General features: G+C 43.6%; 2 protein-coding genes across 4 annotated transcripts in view; one reads left to right on the top strand and one right to left on the bottom strand.

Annotated features, from left to right (window-relative positions):
- LOC124194629 (calpain-9-like) overlaps positions 1-23,174 on the top strand; it is a 26,118-nt gene extending 2,944 nt beyond the window's left edge. The window contains exons 1-16 of one of the 3 annotated variants that reach the window (XM_046588903.1): positions 1,868-2,623; positions 14,377-14,488; positions 16,378-16,621; positions 17,856-17,935; positions 18,198-18,299; positions 19,055-19,195; positions 19,270-19,348; positions 19,454-19,830; positions 19,902-20,074; positions 20,383-20,672; positions 21,294-21,451; positions 21,537-21,606; positions 21,689-22,018; positions 22,115-22,307; positions 22,457-22,512; positions 22,587-23,174. In XM_046588903.1, the coding sequence (XP_046444859.1) occupies positions 2,572-2,623; positions 14,377-14,488; positions 16,378-16,621; positions 17,856-17,935; positions 18,198-18,299; positions 19,055-19,195; positions 19,270-19,348; positions 19,454-19,830; positions 19,902-20,074; positions 20,383-20,672; positions 21,294-21,451; positions 21,537-21,606; positions 21,689-22,018; positions 22,115-22,307; positions 22,457-22,512; positions 22,587-22,613 (2,484 nt within the window). In that variant the 5' untranslated portion in view covers positions 1,868-2,571 and the 3' untranslated portion in view covers positions 22,614-23,174. Of the gene's footprint in view, positions 1-1,867; positions 2,624-10,495; positions 12,211-14,376; positions 14,489-16,377; positions 16,622-17,855; positions 17,936-18,197; positions 18,300-19,054; positions 19,196-19,269; positions 19,349-19,453; positions 19,831-19,901; positions 20,075-20,382; positions 20,673-21,293; positions 21,452-21,536; positions 21,607-21,688; positions 22,019-22,114; positions 22,308-22,456; positions 22,513-22,586 lie in introns of those variants that run through there. The other 2 variants (XM_046588904.1, XM_046588902.1) reach the window with 2 other exon arrangements.
- Positions 23,014-25,049, bottom strand: LOC124194633 (neuropeptide FF receptor 2-like). The gene is made up of 7 exons (XM_046588912.1): positions 24,702-25,049; positions 24,353-24,637; positions 24,261-24,291; positions 24,019-24,197; positions 23,791-23,934; positions 23,547-23,720; positions 23,014-23,481 (listed from the first exon to the last, which is right to left on the bottom strand). Exons 2-7 carry the CDS (start codon positions 24,623-24,625, stop codon positions 23,275-23,277), a joined length of 1,008 nt encoding a protein of 335 aa, XP_046444868.1. The 5' UTR covers positions 24,626-24,637; positions 24,702-25,049; the 3' UTR covers positions 23,014-23,274.

The following is a 25,049-nucleotide window of genomic DNA, read 5'->3' as shown; positions in this document are numbered from 1 at the left end:
GCCTGACTGCTCTGTTTGCCCCATTTTGGCATTTTCAATCCCGTCCCAGGAAATCTCGCTCCTACTCGTTTGACGGGATAACATCACGCCGTGAATTATATATTATCAGCGGGAAATCGAGTAATAGTTTTTATTTGTTTCTCCGAATTCATTTGGTTCGTTTTTCTCTCTCTTAAACGGGTCGGATCCGTTTGCGGTTCGTGACTGTGATTTATACCGACAAGGAAAAGAAATAAAAGAACCGGACGACTTTGCCAAGCAACAAGACTCGAATGAGATGAGATAAGTCTTGTAACGAAGAAGAAGAAGAAGAAGAAGAAGAAGGAAGAAAAACAATGGGTATATACATTACTCTTCTTTTAAGGTGGGCGAGATACAGCAGTAAGATAGTAGTTAAGAACAGTTGGACTAGATTACACAATTGGCGCGTATGTATATATATTTTTTCTTGTTTCTTTTTCCGCTCTCTCGCGCATCCCTGCTGGCCCTGGCCACTAACGGAACCTGTCCAATCGCCTTGTATTTCTTTCTCGTTTGTCCGGCCTGCCTAGTCCACCTGGCCCAGCGCAATGGCGGACCTCACCTCTTGTAGTGTTTCCCGTTTATTTCATCGGTATCGCTACAAATCCTGCTGGTAGCCGGGGCAGCGTCAACGGGATTTCAGGCATGAAAAAAGACAAGAAATTAAAAGAAGAATAAAAAGTCTTGGAAAAAAACAAAAAACAATCGATACTTGATCACTTGAAATGTTGACGTTAAAAAAGAAAATTACCATAAAATATCGAGATAAGTAAATGAATAGGGAGGGGGAGAAACCAACTGTTCTTTTGTTTTGTGTGGTTGGGAAAAATCTCTTAACCTGTACACCGAACCAACACGACTGGCTGTGTAGTTGTAGTAGTAGCTCCCATACAATGTGCAGTCGTGTATAGGTAATAAGAAGCGGGGAAGCTAACCCCGAAAGGCACTCTCACACATAAGGCCAACGATTTAATAATCATAATGCTTGGCTGGTGATGGCATTTTGGGATGTTTGGTTATAGCTTCTTCTTATTTGAATTGTGCTGTTGTTTTTCTTGTTTGTCTTTTCTTTTGTGGTGGGTCCCCACTGACCAGTTGTCGATAGGAGACAATCAGAGGTCGTTCGGTCAGTTTTGAGGAGAGACCCGTGTCGGGAGAATAGGTTTTCGAGTCATGGCCCCCTTTTTTCGCTGGAATGCGATGGGCCGTACATGGAGATTGAATATGATGGCCGTAGATGGGAGGGCGCATCAGACGTGAAGCCAAACACGAAGGATGATGGCCATCAACGTCCATCCGTTTTGCCTTTCATCTCTCTCCTCTCCTTTTGGCTCCTCTCTGGTTGCCCCGTAGAAATAATCTTTACGGCCATCGGAACGCCGGACGGACGGCTAATAAATCACTGGTGGTGGTGGGGCATTTCTCTGCACTCGTCGTCGTCGTTTTCTCCTTCGTGACGTCGACGACGTCGGCAGCGTCGGTTATTGTTTCCCTCTCTTTCCATCATCATTTTCTGTATGTGGGAGGGGAGATTTTCCCACAGTCGGCAATTGATCACGCTCCGACTGCCGACCGAAAAGGCCAATGTAGTCTTTTTTTTTTTTTTTTTCTTATATTTTCCCTTTCGTTTTCTTTGGCGTTGAATTGACGCGGAACCGACCAAGGATTTCGCTCCTCTGTTCCACAACTGCTGATTGTCTCTCTCTCTCTCTACATAGCGCTATCGGCGCTTTTTCTTGTTCAACAATAAGAAAACGGGAGCAACAAGAGAACTGACCAGTTGGTCGGTTAGTTAGGTTCGTTATATTTTTGGGGGTTTGTCGTTATAGTAGTAGTGTCCGGCAGGTTGCAACGGGCTAGTCGTCAGTTGGTTACCATCCACCTTGAGAGTAACAAGCAACAAGAACTTGTATTATTTTATTTTATTCTTTTTCCGAAATAAAATTCCTCCACCAACAGTTTAGAAGCAGTGCAGTCGCGCACCTGTTCTTCTTTTTTTTTTCGTTCAAACATTTTGTATTAACGGACGGTCGGGACTTTGTGTGTTTGTTTTCGTGCGTCGACCGGCGGTGGTGGTCGGTTACATACCCATCGGGAGGCCCAAACTTTAAAAAAAAAGCTCTGTGCGCTCGTCTCGCTCGAGTGTAAATTTGGTGTGTTTATTTTTGTTTTTAACTTTCGACCCGGTCGACTATGTGAGTGCCGTTCTCCTTTTGGGTGGCAAATCATCGCAAGGAGAATTGAGTTTTGTTTTGTTGTGAAGGGGCTGGCGTTTTTTTTTCTCTCGATATTTATTGCCGTGTGTCTGTCTTGTCTGTCTGCCGGTTTGGGTGTGCGTTCGTTCAGTCTCTTGAGCCGACGACGATCAGCCGCCCGCGGCCACACACGCCATCCTACCTCTCCATCAACTGCTGCTGCTGCCGCTGCAAAAAGGCAACTTTTGATAGATAAATCTCTTTTTCTCGATTTTTTTGTTTTGGGCTTTTTCTGAGCTTCGTCCGTTCGTGACCCGTTGTGGCCGTTATAGTACAAGTATAAGAGAGATATAGGATGTTGTATAAAAATTCGACCGAGCCGGCCGTCCATCCAACACCACCAGCAGGTAAAAGCAATTCTTTTTTTTTTCAAACTTCTTTTTTTTTTTACCTCGGCAAATGTACCGTACACTTATGACTCCCTGGCCGTGCAAAGAGTTCCATAAATAATTTTATTGACGAGACGTGATGAAACAACAAACAAACAAACGAACACAAAATAATAAAAAAACAAAACAAAAAACACACTCAGTTGAGTGATGGAAAGGGAGAAAGAATGGAAGAGGGTCACGTTACACACACACGCGGGATACATGGAATTTATTTTCCCGAACTCGAGGAGAGAGAAAAAAAAAATTCCTTTGTTTTTTTAAACACAACAATTCAAATTGAATTTACGCGCTTCCTTGCCGATCCGGAATTCCTCGGCATCGAACCGACAGGTTTTTTAAATATTTTCGAGTCAAATATGACAGCGCGAAATATTCTTGTCGTCCATTCCGCGTGACTTTTTTTCTTTATCTTTTCTCGATCTCAACACTGGTGGTGGTGGTGGTTTGACACGGTATGAAAAGCAGACGGGCGACTCTTTTTCCCGTTTTCCCTGTTGCTCTATTGTTGCGGTGCTGAAGCGAAACGTTGATGGGCAACGTTCTGCTGAGGTGCCGGTATCAGTTTTCACGGCTTATTAGTATTTCACATTCCCCTGGCCCAGCATTCAATATACACCTCTGTATACGACTTTTACATATGATTAACTCCACGCCTGAATATATCTTTTGGAATTTTACTTTCGTATTATCTTGAAACATTTCAAAGGGAATCGAATCGGAAACATTCGCTCGCCAAAGTCACAAAGATAACACGCTCAACAGGTTGTCATCAGATAGACACGGAGAAGTGTAGTTGTAGACTTTGTGCTATGCCATTAAAGTTTTTTTTTATGTTCCAGCACCAGGCTATTAGCGACAGGGACCGCCCATCTCTCTCTTTTCTCCAGCAAAAGAAAAGGAAAAAAAAGCCTTTCAAGATTCTGTGTGTGTGTGTGTACAGATGTTGTTTTTGGTCGGCTATTGTGTGTTCCATCCCTTTCCCACTTTCTTGTTAAGTAGTTGCAGTCGAGTCAGTTTTATTGTCATTTCTCTGGGATCGGCTAAGTAGAGGTATAACAAAAAAAAAACAAAAACAAAAAACAAATGAGAGAGACAATGGCATAACGAAACACAACCGGCTGATGGATTTTTGTGGACTCGGGTGTACAACACACATCACGTCCCTATATTACAACAACCATATACTTTTGGGTTGTCGTTGTTGATTATATTATATTATATATATGTGTATACTCCTTCCGTGAGAACATTGTCCGATGTTTTTTTTATATTTTCACCAAAAATTTCACATGCAATCCTTCAAAAAAGGGAAAGAAAAAACAAATCTCTTTTTTCTTTCTTCTTCCGTCTCTTGTCGCGGTTCTCAGTTTTTTTCACGCGACTCTGCCATGCGCGTACCCATCAACTCCGGTCGTGTCACCTGTCCGAAAAAAAGAAAGAAATGAAACAACAGTAACTTTCCCTCCCATCCACCCCCGTCAGGCGGGAAATGAGATACCACCAAAGAAAAAACAAAAACAAAAAACAATCCTGACGGTGTCTCTCATTAAATTGCCAAGTCCTCCGTGTGTGTGTTTTCTTTGGTATGGATCGTTTGGTTTTATTTCTTTTCTTCTTCTTCCCGTCAAACGAAAAAAGAAAATGACGCGCTACCGGTAGACTTGAATGTCTATTTTTATTCGTACACTACGTGAATGCACGTAATGTAATGTTATGATTATGTTTGCTTGTTTATTCCTTTTTTTTTTCTTTTTCTGTGGATGAGGGGGGGAAAGTCGTCGACCGAGTGGAACGTTGTTCCGTCTCGACACACTTTGCGGGAGGGAATAAAAAGGTCGAAAAGGTACTATACACACTAACATAACTGGAACTGCATCGTCTATGCACGCGCATTGCATATCTAACTATATTTGATGTTTTGTTTCTCGTTTTCTTTTCTTCTTCAATTTGGACTTGACGTCACGGCGGGGGGTTTGTTTTGTTTGTTTGTTTGGCTTTTTTTAATGACATGGCACACATTTCCTGCTCCACTGGCGGAGAAAGAGAAACGAGAAAAAACCTCCCGAACCTGTCGAACGTGTTGTTGTTGTTGTTTGTCAATAATTGCCGGGCGGCGACGACATCCTCTCTCGCGCCCACTTTGCTAACGAATCGCACTAAAAAAAACTGGTAAATGAAATGATGAAGTCGTTAGCTTGAAGAAACAGAAATTTGTAACAGAAAATTAAAGAACAGCTAGCACAGCCAGAGAGGTTGATGGCATTTCCTTTTGGGATTCTCCCCCGACGGTCCCGTTGCTGATGGCCAACAAACTATACGGACGTGATTTAGAATTTGACGGACGGATGGGTGGGTGGACAGACGGGTATATGTGTTTGACGCCTTCTGTTCCTATGCGGCCTCGGTTCGGCGTCCTTGTCTGACCACCAAACCGCTCACGAACAGTAGCCAATACAAGAAAGAAGAAAAAAGTCGCAAAGCCAAGTAAACAAAATCATAAATCAAAAACTGAAATCTCATCGGTCGAATGTTTTCCCATCAGTCCGGTTTTTTTCTTTTTTGTTTATCAGTTCCGCAAAGTTTAAAAAGAAGAAGAAGAAGAAAATTAAGACTCGTATCGTTCCATCTGGAATGTGGTGGGTTTTTTTGTGTGTGTGTGTCTCGTATAAAATGATGCGGATAATCGTAACACTATTCTTTCTGTTGCTATTCCCTTTTTTCTTCTTCTTCCTGTTTCTTTTTTCTTTTCTCCAATCTGGTATTATTTTTTGGTTAGTCTCTGTTAGAATTTTATCGCCAATTTTATCGGTTTGCAGTCACGACAAGGATGGCCGTCCGCGGTCAATCCGCGCTGGCCGTCATTAAACGAGGCTCGTTGACCGGCGACGACAGCCATTTGAACACTCGTTCAGGGTCGTAAACTGCTCTCAAATCCGCCCGTCGAGTTGATAATAGAAATAGACAAAGGCACACGCTTGCACTTAGGCCATGATATTGGACAATAAAGACGGGAATATTTAGAGAAAGATCCCTTTAAAAAAACAAAACAAAAAACCAACAAAATAATTTTCAGAAGAAAATGGAGGGGGGAACCACAAGAAAATTAATTTTCGCCCCATTTCCTGCCTCGCCCCCATCCAGCGCTGGCTGGCTGGGCGCACGTTCCTCCATCTTTTTGTCTTGGTTACACACACCGGCCTCACAATAAACGACTCCATTAAATCGGCCCTATTTCTCCCGGACAGCGGCCGCGGCGACGATGGAATAAAAGTTTCAGAATTTGTTTTTTTGTTTTTTGTTTTCGGGGTCCCCTCTACCAACTGTTGTAAGGTAAAATAAAACTATCGGTATGTGCAATCAGACAACAAAAGTCAATGACTGGAACTCTGGCCCTTCTTGGCGCCTGTTGCTCGTAATTTTTTTTTCCCTTTTTTCTTACCATTTTCTGTGTGTCGTTTTCAACGAAACAAAATAATTCGTTGGCTTTTGTAGAACGAACGGGCACAGCGTGATATCCGACCGTCGCACGCGCTGCTACCTGCCCCCTTTTTCTTACCTGTTTTATCTGTGATCCCTGGCGCAAAACAATAACAATAAGCAATCAGACGAAACCAATCAACGCTGTTGGCTGAGTTCCGAGTTGAACCGAGCAATTGTCGTCGTGCGAGGGCAACGTACTGTCACAAAGCAATTGAGTCAATGGGCCATCATCATCGATCAAATCAATTGAAAACACAGAAAAGAAGAAGATATTTTTCGAGTCATTACTATTACACCTGGTGGCTAATGACTCATAATCGAGGTGGAAATGGAAGACTCACTCATTAAAGGTCATCACCCCGCACAAGAGAGAAAGAAACTACAAGGAGAGTTTGAACGAATGTAGTCGAATGATTGAGCGTTTAAAGATCGTTGCGTGACGAGTATAGACACACTGTCTGCTGCTGCTGCCTGTCGTGGTGTAGACAATGACCAGAAAGAAAAAGAAAAAAAAAACCTTGTGTGTTGTGTACATGTCGGCAGGGAAGAAGAGGTCAGACAAGCGCAGGAGCACAAAGTCAAACAACACTCGGTACGGTCGGGTGCTGGTTGTGCTCACGTTTTCATTGTACCAGGCTCGACATTTTGTCTGGTGCGGGGAGCAGCGGATGGAAGACATTTCGGAATAAGTTCAAAAAGGTTAGAGGCCAAAACTCGAAAAACCCCAACATCTCTCGGAAAGGGAAAATAATCTCGTTGCTCATGTTGTACCTCAGCTTGTATTTATCCCGCGTATCCCTTTTATTTTTCCCCCCGTTGTATATAATTATACACGGGTCTCTCTCTCTCTCCATTCAGAATTTTTTTAGAAAAGATGGAAAGTCGGAGCAGAGACGATTGAGTTGAAAATGGCTGTCAAACTGTTGGAAATCCTCTCGTGTGAGGAAATAAGAAGCTCATCGATCCGTGGGACGTTGGGCTTCTTCTTTCCACCATATTAAAAAACGTGAATTCAAGCGTGAGCCAGCAGAAAAAAAACGATGTGTCCAACTATCCGTGTGTGTGTCTTATTATTTGGAAATGAAAAAGAGAATCGGGACGATGTTCAAAGCTTCTTTTTTTCTGGCTGGTGGGGAAACGAGGGCTTGGCCTTATATGGTTAACAGATAGATCTTTCACCGGCTCTATAGTATAAGGTAGTTTGTACAGGTATATTATGTATAACTCTTTTTTCTTTTTTCTGATATTCTATTCCCCATCGGGAAATCGCCGCCGCCGCCACCGGACCGTTTCGCCGTGCGCGCCAAACCTTTTTTTTTTCCCCGATATTTCTTAAAATGTATATACCTGCATTCCGCTGACGTCATTCTGACATTGGGCCCCCCTCTGCTGCTGGAGAAGAGAAGAAAATGGGTTAATTAGATTCCGAAAACCTTGCGGTGGGATTCGCTCAAAACGTTTCCAGTTGTAGAGAGGTTGGGGGGAGACGTGAGACGGGCATAGCCAAAACACATGAATTGTTGTTTTATAGGTTTTCTGCAGCTGCGCTAGAGAGCCCATCAGAGAGGCAGGTTTTGTGTGTGTGCCGGTGTGCCCCCTTCTTCGCCTTTTTTCTCTCTCTTTGGGCACAAGCTCATTTTCATTGTCGACGTGGGCTCTTTATTTTGGTTCTTCGACGAGAGAGAAATTTTTCTGCGCACCGTCCGATTTTGGACGTCAATAATGACGAGCCGAGCTCACATGAGAGAAATAACTATACTTGGTTATTCGGAACTTTCTCCCGTTTTTTTGTTTTTTATTTTCTTTATTTAATTATCACATGGTCGGAATTGTTATTTTCAGCCTCTTCTTCTTATTATTCTCGTACCACGCGCCTCCAATCATCAACCGTCAAACCCCCCCGAAAAAAAGATTTCCTTTCGGGATTGAATGCACGGCCGCACCACCTCCCGACTCGAGTTGCTCCATCTCTCTCCCGCGTCTCCTCCGCCGAAGATGATCAATCAAATGGAAATTTGATATGAAAAAAAAAAGACGAGAGAGTGATGCTGGAAAACAAAAACAAAAGACAAAATTCGTTCAACACCAAAAGATCTCGAGATCAAAAGAATTTTTTCTTTAACCAAACAACAACAACAACAACAACCCAAAAAAAAGTGAAAACTTTTTTTTTTCCTGCTCCAACATCCCCGGAAAATAAAAATAAAAAAATGAAACACGCAGCCGTGAGTCCCGCGTGCGTGGCACGAGGTGTTTTTTCGCTTCGTCCAGGATGATGAATCCGCTGTTAAAATAAATACAAGGAAGAAGAAGAAATCTCGACGGGTTGAAAGAAAGTAGTCTATGCCATCGAATACTCGACAAAATCATCCATCATATGGGCACACACACACGGGCGCTCTATAGGAACATGGCGAAAGGGAGGGAATTCCATCCGACGAAAAAATTTGTTTTTTTGGGAAGAAGGTCCGTGATCTTTTTTTTTTCATAGGTCACGCCGAGCGTCAGCTGCCACCGACTAAATGGCTGAGGGGTGCGGCCCATCAGAAATGGAACGACTTTTACTTTTTTTTTTTTTAGTTTTTTTAGTTTTTGATGATGACACTTGAGAGAGTTTTTGGTGTGAGTCACCAATTGGTCAGCCGTTTTGATCTTTCGAGGAGAACAAAAACACACGGGAGAAAGAAAAAAAGGTAAAAATGCTGTGCGCTAATCACGAAATGGTAGGCAAAAGAATAATTGACGAGCGAAATTCGTGGTACTACCACCACCACGACCATCTATCCTGTGCACGTGAAACATTCTTGTCCAGTCACGCTCTCTGCTTCTCTCGGCCATTTTTCTGCTCAATCACCCAGCAGCATTGTTCTCTCTCTCTTTCTCTTTCTCTATTTCATTCTCCATTTTGATATTTTTGTATTCCTTTTAAAATTATTCTTCTCTTTTTGTGCGTTCGTGTGATTCCATCGTCTTTTTGTTGGCATGGCTTATACAGCCAGCCTCGACACACACACACACACACCAGTTTGGTAAATGCCGTTCATTCATTCCCATATCGTCAACGGGAGAGGAGAAGAATAATCAAATCTCACACAAGAGCGACTCTTTTCATGATCTCGAATTGGTTGGAACGACACACGAATGTCGTGAGATGAGCCGGAGAATCTCATTTGATTGTCTCGTGCAACTTTGTTGTTGTCTCAGACAAGAATATTTTTTTCGAAAGATTCGGATTCGCATTCCCTGCGGTCGAAAAACAGTCGAACATATTATCTTTAGTAGTTGAACGAACTTTTTTGTGATGTAACAAATGCTTAGATTGATAGAAGGGAAAAAAAGAGACCTTGTTTATGTTTTTGTATATTTTCCATACACAGATGATAGGAATGTTGAGGGATAACGATTTTTCAAGTGATGGGAAATCAGAAATAATTGAGACCGCAGGTCTTCTCCCCCTCCGTTCTCTTTGAGGCGCTTGTCAAAAGGAAACTGGTTGAACCACATCCGCGTCGGTACCACACTCTGCTGTGGTTCGTCCGGGCGGCGGAATTGTAGCGGATGAGATGAGCCTATAGCTGTGTGAATGACGTGGGAGCTTTAGCTCAGAGGTCCTTCTCCTCTTTCTTTTTGTTGTTGTTGTCGGTTGTGACTTTCCCGTTTGGGTTGCGTCTGCTGCAATTGGAGATCGTCCCGCTATCGTCCAATTACACGACGCCATCCACCAGCGTCATTCGGCGTCGTCGCCGATTCCGTTATTCCTTCGCCCTTAAAAACATTTTTTTGATATTTTGCGCACTGAATTGTGTTGCTGCTGCTGCTGCTCGACTGTGTGAGCTCATCACGGCGGGGTGGCGGCTACACATAGAAAATGGCGCGGAGAATTTTTACATTTAATTGCTAGTCGGGTTTTATTTTAAGAGATGCGACGACTTTGTTGTTGCTCCTCTTCGCCCCGTTTTATTTTTCGTTCCCTACACACCGGCGGGTGGCGCAGGTGATGATGACAGGGGAGAGCCAACATTCACACTGTGAGCCTCGTTAGTCATTTACACCGACGCCGCCGTGTATTATACGCATTTAATTAGTTGAAGAAAGGCAGTAAAAACCAATTACGGTTCATCTTTTCTTTTTTTTTTTTTCTCGGGACTTGACCCTTTCTTCACACCTCCTACTACCCCCTTTGGATTATCGGGAAACACCTGAAGATGAAATCGAAAGTTGGACAGGTGCTCTCAGTCGGTTGATTTTTAAAAATTTCCCGTTTGACATTTATTAACATTCTGCTGGGGTCTTCAGCATTCTTTTCGGCCGTGTGCGCTTGTTTTAATTTATTTCCAGCGTTTGATGGACACAACAACAACAACAACCGGGAGCACTGGAGGGGTTGTTGAGCAGACGGAGCAGCAAAAACAACAACAGTAATATCCGACGCCCTGCGGGAAAATGTTGAGTCTCGACAACAACCAGCAACAAATTTGTTCTTTTTCTCTCTCTCGTTGTTGTTGCTGTTGCTGCTGTACACTTTCCATTGGCCTCTTCCCGTGCATTTTACGTTGGCATTCTCGAGGAATGTCTTGGAAGAAAAGAAGATTTCAGAATAGAAAGAAGATGAAAGAATGGACAACATTCGTCGCGTTTCTTTTGTTCGCTTTAAACAGATGAAAAATGACGTCGACACTCTTCTTTTTTGATCCAGTCAGACGACGTTTCATTTTTGTTTTGTGTTCACTGGACTCGTTCACTGACCATCGCCGTAGAGTACAACGCGGCGGAACAAGTTGCGCACGCGGATTTTTTTTTTAAATCAAAATCTAGCGTGAATTTCTGACGTCACGTCGGGAGAAATTTAAAAAAAGCGCGTTGATGGGTAACCGGTCGTGAAATGTCAGGTGAGAAGATGGATCCGAGGTGAGCTTTAGAGGGTTTGAACGCACTTTGTGTCTTGTGCCATTTTATCCGTCGAATGCGGACGCGCTCGCTGCTGCTGCTGGTCAAGATGGGCCCCGGCTATCGTCTTTCCTCTCAAACCCCCCCGCAAATCCCAAGTAAGGATCTTGCGTCATAAAGAAAGGAACGTCGAATAATCTGCCGAGATAGTCTATGCTAATTGTTTAGTGCCTAGAGTCTGCCATTGACGAGTTTTGCTGGCTCTCGATCGTGCCCATGCCAAAGAGCTGCAAGAAGAAGAAGAGGCCCAGAGGGGCTTACAGTACACTACACACACACTCTACACAAACACACACACACCAGAGAAAAGAGCATCTTTATAGTCGTTTTCTCAACTCTTCTTCTGACTATTTTTTAAAAGAAAGAAGAAAAAATAGACGTATAGCTGAACCCGCCGGGAGTGGTGAGCCCAACAGGTCTCTCTCTCTCTCTTTCCTTTTCTACACGAGTCAGAGGTTCGCTCTGACTGGCTGGGCACACAGTCGTTGTCGGTTCGTCGACGTGAGTTGGTGTTGTGTTGTGTGTCTCTCGGGCTGCTCGTAACTTAACCTCACACAAAACCTTTGAACCATTCCTCCCCCTACAGAGAATTCTCTTCGACTGTTATTTTGGGTTGTGGATATAATCATCGTCATCATCATCACGAATCATCCGCATCCGAAAGAGAGAGAGAGTGAAAAATCGTGAGAGTGAAGGGGTTATCCTCACATCCAACTGTCAAGGCCTCTCCCCTGCATTTGAGTTCCTTCCATTTCTCTGTGTGTGTGTTTGTGTGTGCGTTGTGAATTGGGCGAAAGAGATTATTACGTTGGCTCGTTACGAAGAGTCGCAGCGAAGGTTTTTCATTTTGGGGGGTTGTTTGAGTTTGGTTTTGACCTAGTGCCACATCACGAAACGGAGAGGATGAACTTCTCTCCGATGCGGCCGACATCGTCATCATGAGATCTGCTGACAGTCTCTTCATCATCATCTTACCCTTGTCGTCCACCACCAGTCATTCGCCACGTCCTCCTCCTCCTCCTCTTTCGGCTGACGCCTCCACCTTCTTCTTGTCCTTAACCTACTCCTCATCATCAGACCTGCCATGCCGCACAGGTGGAGATCGGCCGCCATCGGTAAATCATTTTCCACCTTTTTTTTGTTTTAAAACGCCACACACCACTCGTCGTGTGGTGGTCGAAAAACTCATTTGCCGTTCAACATTTTTGGCCACGATCGTGCCAATAAAATAACCCAAATCCCCCCACTGGATCCATCGGAGATCCAGTCAGGGCGTCGGCCCATTTTTGAATTGTCTCTCTAGCTGGATGTTATCCATCTCTTCGGTGTTTGAGTTATTTGGCGGCCCTAATGATAATGGGGAGCCGTTGGTAACAAGATCATCATCATCGTAATGAGGAGAGAGTAGGAAGACCCTAACAATAGAACAAAAGAAAATTTGTTTCTTTTTCTTTTTTTTTAGCTTTTATTTTTGGGTGGGATCCGTATAGGAAAAGAAGAAAACGAAGGGATAATTTACAAACGATCAATCGCGCCAATGTCGTCGATTTCTCTTCTCTCTCTCCGGTACGGCGCCCCAACTTTCCATTGTGCACACACACACACGTAAGACGTGAATATTTTAGCCAAGCTTATTTTAACGGGAATTAATGGAAATGATTTGTACCGCCGCCGTCTTGCCTTTAGTCGGGAAAAAATAATAATAAATAAATAAATACAAGTCAAAAGCGGACCATGTTGATGCACTTGACCCCCCCAGCGCTCAACCCAAGGTGCGGCCCTAGTCGAAAAATAAATTTTATACACGACTATGTATCAGGCGGAGAGTTGTCTCAGCTGAGTATTGTCTGCTTGTTTTATTTCGTTCCATTTTCTTTTGCCGTTCGGGTGTCATTTGAGGTCTTTTCTTGTCGTTTGTTTTCATTGTTCGAACTGAAGAATGAGGAGGAAATGAAAGGGGCAATAGAATGAAACTGGCGCTCGCCTTTAAATATTTATTCATTCTCTTCTTTCTCGCGACTAACTCACTTTTGATCTCCAACTTCGGGAAACGGTCAAAGGGCGCTCGTTCCCAACTACTCCTGCTATTCTTTTTTTTCTTTTGGCAACCGACAAAACTTTCACTCGCAGCGTCATTTCACATCTCGTCCATCTTCTTCACGTAATATTCTCCTCGCTTGGTTGAAAGACGGAGGGGAAATGTATTACTTTTTGTGCTTCTTGAAAGGCTTTATTTCTTCGCTTCCGGGTAACATGATAGAGGATGACACTATAGTCTCTGGCTGGCTGGTGCTATGCGAACGAGTCAAGTTTTTGGGTTGTGTGTGTGCGTCCTTCGACTTCTTCTCTCACGCAAAAGTTTTTGAGTGGAAAATCTTCTCTCTCTTTTGAAAAGGGAGGTGTGTGCTTTATGGATGGCAAAAGCTCTCTCTCTCTTATTCTTATTCCAACACTCCGCCGTGGTTTATAAGAAATAAAATGCTGGTGTCTGTAGTTTTTTGGGATGACGTGTTCGGCGTGGCGTGACTAGATCCTCCCGGCGGCGGCTCCCCCCCACTTTTCTTCATCCCAACACTTTAGCTCATTCCGGTTTAGGAAATATCATTTTTTTTTTTTTAATAAAAAAGGAAAGGGGGGTTTTCCTTTTTGGAAAAAAAAAAAGAGTTGTCAACAATTTCCCGCGAAATAAGAAGATGTGGTTCGTTCGTGAGAAACGTCAAAGTTACGTGAATTGTTTTTTTTTTTTTTTTTTTTTTTTTTTCAGTTTTCTTTTTTAATCTGGGCGAGTATAGTGAAGATGACCATCTCGAAATTATCAGACGACACGTTTTTACATTGAGAGGCCCTTGGTTGATTCAGGGAACGGGTAGAAAGATTCAGGGCTGGATGGCGCATTCCTCCCGCGATCTTTTTCTCACCGAGTCATTCCCCGTTCTTTTCTCTCTCTTTTGTATTTCTTGCCAGCTACGAGTTTTCTATTTTATTTTAAATGGTACGGTATATAACCACATTTCGGTTGTTCTTCCAATATTTGGTGGGGGTTCAAATTGTGCCAAGACACGCGCCTTTTTTGTTGACTTGACTAGCTCCCGACGACCAGTCGAATCAAGAAGTTAACACTCTGGTGCCAAGTGATTGGCATCGGCAAAGGAGGGAACGGTGTCGAGTCATCTTTCCTTATACACGTTTTATCCCAATTCTTCTTCTTCTTGTCGCCGTAATATTATTGTTGGTGGTCTCAAATAAGAATTTTTGTTTTTTCCCTTTTTCCCAATGTGTAGCAGATGGAGCGGTTCATCGACAGCAGCACCAGCCAGCACCTCCGCCGCCACCGCAGTGGGCAAACAACGGATGGCCGCCTCCGCGTGAAGACAAACAGTCGACGTTATCCCGGTGAGTCTCCCCCCATTTTTGAACATTTTCAAAAAACTGACGAGTAAGAGAAAAGAAGAAGGTTCGTTAACAGGGTGACCTTTTCGGATGACCCTACCCAACAACAATCCCACCATATGTTCCATCATTGGGAAGAATAAATTCTTCTTCTTCTTTAATGTCCTTATTATTCCTTCCTTCCTATTTGATTCTTCACATTCTCCCGTGTTTCGGCGTGAATGTTAAGAAATAGTAAACAATAGTCTTGTAATTGGCGGTGTGTGTGTGTTGAGATGGTGAGGAACTTTTTTTATGTGGTAGGGCGGCGGTGTCTATGTCTGTGGGTGTCGTTCACTTCACATTTTTTTTCCCGGCCGGTGAAAAATTCCCCCAGTCCAACAACTGTGTTTTATTGTTGCCGTTCGTCGGACTTTCACCTCCAATTTCTCGCTAAAACATTTAACGCCGCAATCATTTTTGACAACAACTTTGATGCGGGCGGATTCGACAGGGTCCCGTCATTCTAGCGCCAGGCATATCCCAGGTGCCAGCACTTCCATTTTGAACATTTGGCAGACGAAGGGAAAACACCTGGGCCCATCCTTGATCCTTGACGAGGAAAAAAGGAAAAAGGAAAGTCGTTTATCCCGATGCATTTAATAGATGACAACACAATCGATCGATACGTACAACAAATTATGAACAGGTTTGAGCTGAGAGACTCAACAGTAGTGATAGTATAGCTCCTTGTTCCTTCTCTTCCACCTGCTTGCCTTTTCCCAATCACGTTGATCCTGCGTGAAGTTTGACCCGCCACTGCTGCGCTTCATCCGAGTTGGCTTTTTTTAATCATCTGATTTCGAATGACCCTACCGCAGGGCTGTTGCATTCACCCGAAAAAAGATTTCCTTTCTTTTATTTTTCCTTATCTATTTCTCCCAGACTCTTATACGCGTGTGTGTGTGTACCGTTCTTGTTGATTGGAACATGCTGCAATCAACCGTTCGTGATGCGCCGGGAGCGACCGTTAAGAGTCGGAATACTTTTTTGGGGGAAAAAAAAAAGAAAAAAGAATTTAAACCTTTTTTAAAAAAAAATAAAGAAAAGGAAATAGAGGTTTTAAAAAATGAGAAGTGTGATAAATGCACGCGCATACGTCTAGCCCGTCGACTTGCATACCACACCATAACTGGCTGGTCCCGCAAATGTCCCGTTTTGCGGAGCTAGACGCCTGCATGCCGGTAGTTTTTGAGATGCAGTCTCAGCTAATAATAACAATAATAAAGTGGAAATGGACATTTCTTTTTTTCAACGGGGGTTTCTCTTATTCTCGGGGAATAAATTCTGAAACTCGAAAAAAGGTGGACGGACTTTGCGTCTTTTTATTTTTGCTATTCATTATATTCTTGTAAGAGTTAAGAAGAGAGAGAAACTAAAAGCAGAGTATTTTTTTTTTACAACGTACACACGTCCAGTACATAAACATCCCTTGGTCAAAGAAAAACAAAAAAGTTGTATGTAGTAAACTTCGTGTGCGAGCGGTAAGAACATGGCCCATTCATTCTGTTGTACACCTGTGGGGCGCACAACCTGAAAAAAAAAGAAAAAAAACATTCCTTTCCAGATTGAAAAAATCGTAAAATAAAGAAAGAAAAAATAACATCCGAAAAGATTAATGAAATTTCGAATTGACCTTCTCTTGAGCATCCATTGGTACCAAGGTTTCCACCTCTCAACCCGGTTGTTAGCACGCCAAACGTCAGGCTAAATTGTTGATTGCTTTGACTTTGATGGTCATTCATCCCCCCTTTGAAAGAAATAACAACAACATACCTTTAGAGTAACAACAACAAAAAAAGAGGCTGAAATAATTGTTGAATGGCTTTCCCTTTTTTTTTAAAAAAAAAAAGGTACTGGACGAATGAAAAGACGACCAAGGACCAAGGACGAGGAGGTCTGGCCAGCGGCGGAGCGGGTGGTACGAGCGTTGGAGGCGCCCGGCACCTACCGTCCAACTACCACCAGCTGAAACGGGTCTGCCGTGACAGGGGATTGCTCTTCGACGATCCCGACTTCCCCACCACGGCCCGATCGCTCTACACCAACAAGAAGCCGGCCAACTTGGGAGGACCCATCACTTGGCTCAGACCACACGTAACACATTTTTTGAGATTATTTTCATTCGAAAAAAAATGTACATTTCGATAAATTATTTCTTTTTATCCGAAAATAAGGAATAGAAGGGGGAAAGAAGTGGTGGAGAAATCAGTTTGAGATTAATAATAGAAAGAAAATGAAGAAGAAAAAGTCTGAATGATGGATGAGATAAGAGCTCTCTCTACGTACAAGAGATAACCGAGGACGCAACATTTTTCTTTGGGGGTCAGTCAGTCAACCAAATCGAATTCCCGTGTTAAGTCAATTTCTATTCTAACCCATCATCCTAGCTGGAAAAAAAAACATTTAAAAGGAAATAATAAGATAAGTTGCATCCATCCTGATAGTAAAAAAAAAAACTGGGTGTGGTAAAACGTGTACCACGGTAGAAGCTTTTATTATTTTTCTTCGTGAACTTTTTCGGGGCCGCGCGGTGCAGTTTGGTAGAATATCCCGCACCCGCGGGCTTTTTTTTTTAAAAAAGAGAATAAAAATAGTTTTAAAAAATTTTCTTTCTTTTCAAAATCTCCCGGTTTAAAAAAATACAATTGTTGGGATGGGAGGCGAGTGGGAGTGGCATATTTTTATTCTTCTCCTTACTACCTGTGTGTTCGTGACGACCCGGCAAATAAAAAAAAATAAAAAAAATTGGGGGAAACAACGTTCCGTTACGTTGAAGTGAACTAATGAGCAAAGAGAGAGAGAGAGAACGGCAGCGGAATTAAGGCTATTTCAATTATTTCATCAGCTGGGCTTGAGCTGGGTCGTGATAACTGCCGGTCTATCCTTTCCATCGCATAACTTGATCGTTCCATCTTTTTTTCTAAATGGCCTCGGAGAATTTTTTTTTTTTTTTTTGGGAGGGGGGGAAGATATCACAATTGCATCTCACGTCAGATAGACATGGGAAATCTTTGGACTTATGAAATGGCAATTATATTTCAAATCGCAGTTGTTTCTCTCTGTGGCACTACAACTTTTGGCGCAAAAATGCCGAGCCGTGCGACTCTTGTTACACCGTTCCGGCCTCCACCTAATTGGAAACCGTGACCGTGACCGTATGTGTGTTTCTATATGTACCGCTGCTTCATTCGGCGGGAGGCACGAATTCAAATCTCCCCGCCGCACCGACTTGACTTTTTTTGTTTTTCTCGTTGATGATGAGATTATTGAACTTTTTTAAAATTCATTTTGTCTCATTTCTATTTTTGTTAAAATTTCTTTTTTGAAGGATATTTGCCAGCGGCCGACGTTCATTGCCAACGGAGCGTCGCGGTTCGACGTCGAGCAAGGCGAATTGGGCGACCCTTGGTATTCAAACTCCCAACTAGTACTTAGCTGCATGTAGAAATGAAGTGGCGACCTTTATTTGGCGGACATTTCCGATTTGACTCACACCCATTCATTTCCCCGACGATTAACACGATTGTCGTTCACCCCCTCCAACTGCCAAATGATTAGCGAATGTACATGGGAAGGCAGAAACATGATGCTGCTGCTGCTACTCTTATATATCTAATCATCTTCTCTTTTTGTGTGTGTGTGTGTGTTTTGCCTGGCGAAATAACAACAGGTTACTGGCTGCCATTTCGTCCCTGACACTAACGCCGCGCTTCCTCGATCGAGTCGTCCCGCCCGACCAGACCTTCGACCTCCACTACTGCGGTCTCTTCAGGTCCCGAGCGATTTCTTATTTTTCTTTTTCTTCTTTTTCTTGCATAATCTTCCATATCATTCCCCCCGTTTCTTTTTATTCTCTTCTTTTTATGATTGAAAAGATAAATACCAGATAGATGTACACTTATAGTGGCATATAAAAGGTATCGAGGTTTACGATTACGAGTCTATATGCATAATGAGATGCGCTAGTTTGGGCTCAGATAATCGCCGACCCTTGGCTGCAGTGCAGCGCTACACTAGATTCCCCCCAGTCCCTTTTGAACTTGAGAGTCATCCGCAATATCCCGAAAAAGGGCCAACATTTTTCTCAGTTTCTTATTTTTTTTTTATTGGGCAACTCCCAAAACGGAAACGTTTGTTGAATTCTTCTTTCACTGATTGGCCGGCCCTGGGTCGGGAAATAAAAAAAAGGCGGCCAGTCTACGTATGCCATTGATGACGAACGAGCCGCGCGGCTTTATTTTTCAAACTCACTTTTTTTAACTGCCCACTGAATGCGTCCATTAAAAGAAAAATAAGAAATAACGAAGAAAAAAGGAAGATGCCAATGGTTATCGGGTTTCAAGCGGATGATTATGACGTTGAAATCGATGAAACGAATCTTTTAATGGACTCTCGAATAAATAACGACGACCAGTCCGTCGGAGCTTGTCGAAATGTTTAAGTTGGAGCTTGTCGAAATCTTTAATTACGAGATAATAACCTTTTCTCTCTCCCATTAAAAAAAAAACAAAAATCAAATGAATGCAGGTTCCGATTCTGGCACTTTGGCGACTGGGTCGAAGTGGTCATCGACGACAAGCTGCCCACTGTGCGCGGCAAACTAGTCTACCTGCACTCGTCGGATCCGCAAGAGTTTTGGGCCGCCCTACTAGAGAAAGCTTACGCCAAGTATGTGTTAACAATTGATTGCTTTCGGGATTGACGGCATAAATATTCACGTCTTGGATATTCTTCATTTTTAGACTTTACGGGACGTACGAAAACTTGCACGCCGGATTCACGACCAAAGCCTTACAAGACCTGACCGGCGGCATTGTCCAGGTAATAAAAACATAACAACCTGGGAATGTTACAAAAATTGCGTGTATCGGCCATGTTTGGATTGGAATGACTGACTTTTTTTTTAAATTTCGTGTCGGCCGTCAGAGTTTTTGCCTGTCGCAGCAGGACAAGTTCCTGACGTACCAGGTGTTGAACAGCGCCGTCCCGCGCTCGACGCTCCTCATCGCCAGCATCAGCTTTGGCGAGAAGGAGACGTCGTCGTCGTCGGGTGGCGGTGGCAAGCAGCCGCGGGCTCTGCGTCTACGCAACGGTCTCATGTCGCAGACGGCCTACAGCGTGACGGGACTGGCCCGCGTCAGGAGCAGCAACCGCGGCGAAGTGCCGCTCGTCCGACTCAGGAACCCTTGGGGTCGCGGAGAGTGGAGCGGACCCTGGTCGGAGCGCTCCTGGGAGTGGGACTCGCTCTCGGAGCGCGACAAGGAGCTCCTGTCGGTCCGCGTCCGCAACGAGGGAGAATTCTGGTACGCCTCCAATCAAAAATAAAGTTAATGTTGATCTTTTGTCCTTGATGGATTGTTTTTGTTTGCCACAGGATGTCTTTCGAGGACTTTTCCAAGCAATTTACACATTTGGACTTGGTTCACATCGGCCCGGATGATTGGATGAACGAGCCAGCGCTGCACTCTAAGAAACCTTGGCGAGCCGTTTTGGCTCGACGAAGATGGCGAGCCGGATACAACGCCGGAGGAGGCCCACATCACTTGGGTATGTCATATCTGTGGAAGAGGGAGGGGGCCGGGGGATTATATGATTATATACAGCCGACGGATGGCTGGTGAAGGAGCCGCTAGTTTGGGACTTTATAGGATCTAATACCAGAAAGAAAACAAAAATAGTTGCAGAGAGTTACAGCACGCCTTCTTCTTTTACTTTTTTAGACGTCGTTTCTATATTTTCGATCGGGAAAGATATTACTTATCGCATATTGCCATCCGCCTGATTTTTCTGATTTTCCTCTTCTTCTTGTTGTTGTTGTTGCATTGCCTTTTACGATGTTTGATGAAATTCGACAGAGACGACGGCCATGAACCCGCAGTTCTTCGTCCAGATCCCCAGGACGGCGGCCACCAGCTCCAAGTGCCACGTCGTCGTGTCGGTGACGCAGCACTACGAGACCCGTGACGGACTTCTCCTTCTCGGGAAACAAAAGAAAAACAGCGCCGGCGGATGCGCTAGTGGCGGTGGCGGCGGCGGCTCGAGCTCCGGCTCGACTCTCAACCGCTCGATGCACGCCATCGGTTTCGCCGTCTACGAAGTGCCACCCAACGTCAACCGGCTCACCGCTCACTTTGTCGCCGAGCACGTAATAATCATTTGCATTCCACATTCGTAGCTATTACTCACATCACACACTACTGAGCGTCAGGTATCTGACAAGTTGCTCCCGCTATAAGTCACCGTTGAATCGACGTGAATACGCGGTGCGGTCGGCATGCAAATGAGCCGCTCACGCCATGTTTGGTCGACGGCGACAACAACAATGGGGCCCATTTCAGTGACTGTTTTCTGGGGGTCTCGATATGGGTGGGTCTGGGTGTTTTCCTTTTATTCTCGTTTGAAATTCCGTGTCACTCCCGCTGGACGAGATGTTCACATTCTAGTCAACTTGTCATTCCGTCCCTAAAGAAGTTGAACCCATTTATTTTTCTGCCCCCTGGTTGTTGTTGTTGTTGTTTGGTTAGATTGATTTACTTGTTCGACTTGATAACAGGACGTTATTTCCTATTTGGTATTGTGGTTTACGACTCTATTTTTTCGGTGGAAATGGCTAACTGTAGTTTTTGTGTTTCGCGGTGAAACCGGTCCGTCTGGTTTGTCTTGGCCAAGTGCACGTGTTTGTCCGAGTCATTGACTTTTATATACTTTTGTTTGTTTATTTTTTTTCTGTTTTTTTTGGTTGCTCCGACTTCCTTCTTGAACCCAGAAACCGCTGGATGTAACCAATCACTCAGTGGCCAGGGAAGTGGTGACGTTCTTCACGCTGCCGCCGGGAGACTACGTGGTCGTCCCGCAAACCGGCATCGCCCACTGCGAGGGCAAATTCCTCTTGCGCATCTTCACCGACGAGCACAGCAACATTTGGTAAATGTTTAACTTAATCATGTTTAAATTCTTATTTGATAATGTTAATGGGGCCATTTTTAAAATTCACATTTTTTGTTTTTAGGGAAGTCAACGAAGACAACATGATCTTTAGGAACGTCGCTGCAGAAGGATTTGAAGATGGTTTCAAACACGTACGAATTGGAATTGGATTTCATTACGGAGTAAACTTATTTTTAAATATTCACGCTGTGTTTTTTTTTTTGTATTTTGTAGCCGGAAGTTCGGAGTAATTTCAGCAAATTGGCCATCAAATATCCGACGGAAATTGACGCCGGCATTTTGATGAAAATCCTGAAAAATTACAATTGTTTTCGATCGACGGCCAACAGCGCCGATCTCGCCCGACCCGTCAGCGTCAACAGCAACGTCAGTCCGTCTGGATGCTGCGCCAACGTCCCCTGTTTCAATTCACTCATGGGCTCGGAGAAGCCGCCCAGTCTGGAGCTTTGCAAAAGTCTCATCATGCTCAGGGATTTCAACATTAGTGGCAAGATTAATCTGATTGACGTCCCCGCCCTCTTGCACACCCTACACTTTTGGCGGGTACGTAACAACATTTGAAACCAAGTCTTAAGCGCTAGTCTGACTGGAATCATTTTCTCCAATTATCGGCTGACATTGTTTGTTTGTTTTTGCCAGGTGGCCTTTGGCAAGTACGACCGAGCCCACGGTGGCAAGACGAGTAGTTACAATTTGAGACCCATCCTGTGGGAATCTGGATTGACCGTCAGTAACAAAGTGCTCGAATGTTTGGTCTTGCGCTTCGCCAAAAACCGAGTTCTCACAGCCGAAGCTTTCGTCATGGCACTCGTCCGCCTTCATTTGGCCCACGGTAAATAGTGGCAGTTTGATTTGTTTTTCCCGTCCGGATTTTGGGTACAACGATGCCCTTTAGCTTTAAAAAAAGTTGAATATGCTCCATTTAGATTTGCTATTTTTATCGAGACATCAATTAATTCTTCCATTGAATACCTCCCGCAGAGCGATATCTCAGCATTGACTCGAAAATGAAAGGCAGTCCCCTGTCGTTGGAAGAGGTAATGACAACAAATTGCTGTTACGTTCCAGGGGACCGACAATAATTTAAATTATTTTCGTCTTCGACTCGCAGATGATTTTGATGACAATTTACTCCTGAATTCACTACTCCGCAACCGTCGATTACTAGACGAAACCAAGGAAGTCTGAGGACATAAAATTGTTAAAAAGAGAAAAAAAAAAAAAAGAAACACAAGGGGGGGGGGGGACAGAAAAAAGTTTCGTAAAATACCAGTCAATTTGCCCGCTCTTAGAAATGTATACAGTAAATTCTTTTTGATCGACGACGTTCCTTTTTTTTTTTCTTCAATCGACGGCGACAACGACGCCTCACCTTGTCACCGGATGTTTGCGGTGAAAATGGTAAAGAAGAATTAAAAAAAAAAAAAGAAAAGTGTATAAATAAGTCCAAAAGACACCGAAGGCTAATACCAAAAAAAAAAAAAATAATAATCAATAAATTAAAAAAAAAATAAAAGTTTCTTTCAATGATACATGACTGCACTTATTCAAGACTCGTGTATTTTGTTCATTGATTCCATAATAATAATATATAATATGATTTCTGTTCCACTGCACATTTTGTTTCATGGAATGTCGTCATTGAATCAAATAGAGATCTAACGTGATTGCCGTTAGATAAAGTCACAAATGTCAACGTTCCAATGTGTTTCACTAAATTATTGTTTCAAGAATATTTTTTTGTTTTGTTTTAGATGGGCTACAACTCAATCTACACGCGAAAGGTAATTCAATTTGATTTAATCCGAATTGACTCGTCCTGTGTTTGATGCAGCGGAAATGGTGGCGGCCACCGGAGTGACGCCCCATTTGAGCGACGGGAATTGTTTGGCGGCCGCTTTCTTGAAGTTATCGTTGCAGAATCCGTAGATGATGGGATTGATGGCTGTGTTTACACACATGACATAGCGCGTCGTGTACAACAAGGAGCGCAACCAATCTGGGATCTGTTTTATTGAAATGTTCAATCAATTGCCATTTTTTCCGTGAATAATCAAAAGTCAATGCTCACGCTATTGATGCTGTTGCCCAGGACGATTTTATTTCGTACGATGATGGAAATGGTGAAAGGCAGGTAGCAGATGAAGAAGCCAATCAGAATGAAGAAAAGCATCCGAATGATTTTCTGACGCTGGGCCAACTGCTTCAATTGAATGGCAGAGCAGGTCGAAGTCCGCGATTTCATCTGTAAACGTATTTGAAACCTGCTGCCGTTTTAACCAATCAAGAGGATGTAAAAGAAGCTGATTACATACAATAATGAAGATGAAAATGAATAGAACAGTCATGACGATGAGGGGAAACCAGACGAGAATAGCGTCGAGGGAGATGTAGTACACGAAAGAGAAGGAAGTGTTGTCGATGCACCAGGACTCCAATATATCCTTCCATTGTCGTTCCTGTGTGTTGAGTCAAATTGGCGGCGGCAGATGATATAACACCCTAAATAATTCTGATCAATTTAAAATGCTTCTTGGTCGTACTTTATAGACGCGGGCTGCGATGAGTGGAGAGGCGATGGCCGCTGAAAGGATCCAGATGACTCCGCAAATAATGTAGGCTGCCGATTGGCCCATCCGCGGGCGGAATGGAAATGCGATGGCAAAGAAACGATCAAAGCTTACGGCCAGCAAGCTGAAGACGTCCACCAACATCAGCATCACTTTTGATTTGAAATATATGAATTACTTGCCAGTTTTTTTTTTAAAATGAAGCTTTGAATTACCTCTTAAAAATCCCTCGGTTCGACAAATAACCTTCCCAAAAATGTAATGGAAATTATAATTATTTGATAATAAAACTGACTGGTTTTGAAACCTCTCCGAGAATGAACATCTGGTAGAGATCGATGATTAAAATTATCCACGGGATGAGTAGGATAGTTAAAAGATCGGCGATGGCCAAATTCCAAATGAAGATGTTGATGGAAGTGCGCAAAAATCGATTGGTGGCCATGAGGTAAACCACCAAACCGTTTCCAAGCAGACTGATGATAATGACAGGAACGAAGAATCCGATTTTCAAGGCGCACTCCCAGGTGGGACGGACAATCCACAAAGGAAATGGGAAGTTGACGTTTGAAAAATCCATTCCTGTGAAAGTCTGAAATTCGCACGAACGACTTGAGTTCGGTTATTACGTGTGGGAAAACAATGAATTCACTTACATTGAAAAAAGTAGTAATTCCTTGCTTGTCGGAAGGTAAATCCAGCAACTGAGCTCTGCTGTTGTTTATCAAGCCTGATCGTTCTCGACTGGAGTCAAGTACTTACCGGATCCCGCAGCACTAATAATCCTCACACACACTCAGCGCAATTGTTGTGACGCACGCTTTCAAACAAGAGCGGCCATATCGGGCGGCCCCGTGTGCTATGCCTATCAGATTTAATTAAGTTCGTCAAATCGCTAGACCATGTTTTACAACTTTTGGGGGTATAACGCACCGCGGGCCGGCTCACCCCTATGCGATTTGGTTTTATGGTCCACGAATATTATAAGTCAGTCAAACCTCGGG

This window comes from Daphnia pulex, chromosome 5 (genome assembly GCF_021134715.1).
Source record: "Daphnia pulex isolate KAP4 chromosome 5, ASM2113471v1".
NCBI classification, from domain to species: Eukaryota; Metazoa; Arthropoda; class Branchiopoda; order Diplostraca; family Daphniidae; genus Daphnia; species Daphnia pulex.
The sequence above is the reverse complement of the archived record's forward strand: the minus strand, read 5'-3'. Positions and strand labels throughout refer to the sequence as shown.

Excerpts from the sequence above, each read along its gene's own strand:
- LOC124194633 (XM_046588912.1), bottom strand. The coding sequence starts at position 24,625 with ATGGATTTTTCAAACGTCAACTTCCCATTTCCTTTGTGGATTGTCCGT. Across the intron at positions 23,935-24,018 it reads TCGCAGCCCGCGTCTATAAA|GAACGACAATGGAAGGATAT; the intron begins GTACGACCAAGA and ends CTCAACACACAG. Across the intron at positions 23,721-23,790 it reads TCATTTTCATCTTCATTATT|ATGAAATCGCGGACTTCGAC; the intron begins GTATGTAATCAG and ends ATACGTTTACAG.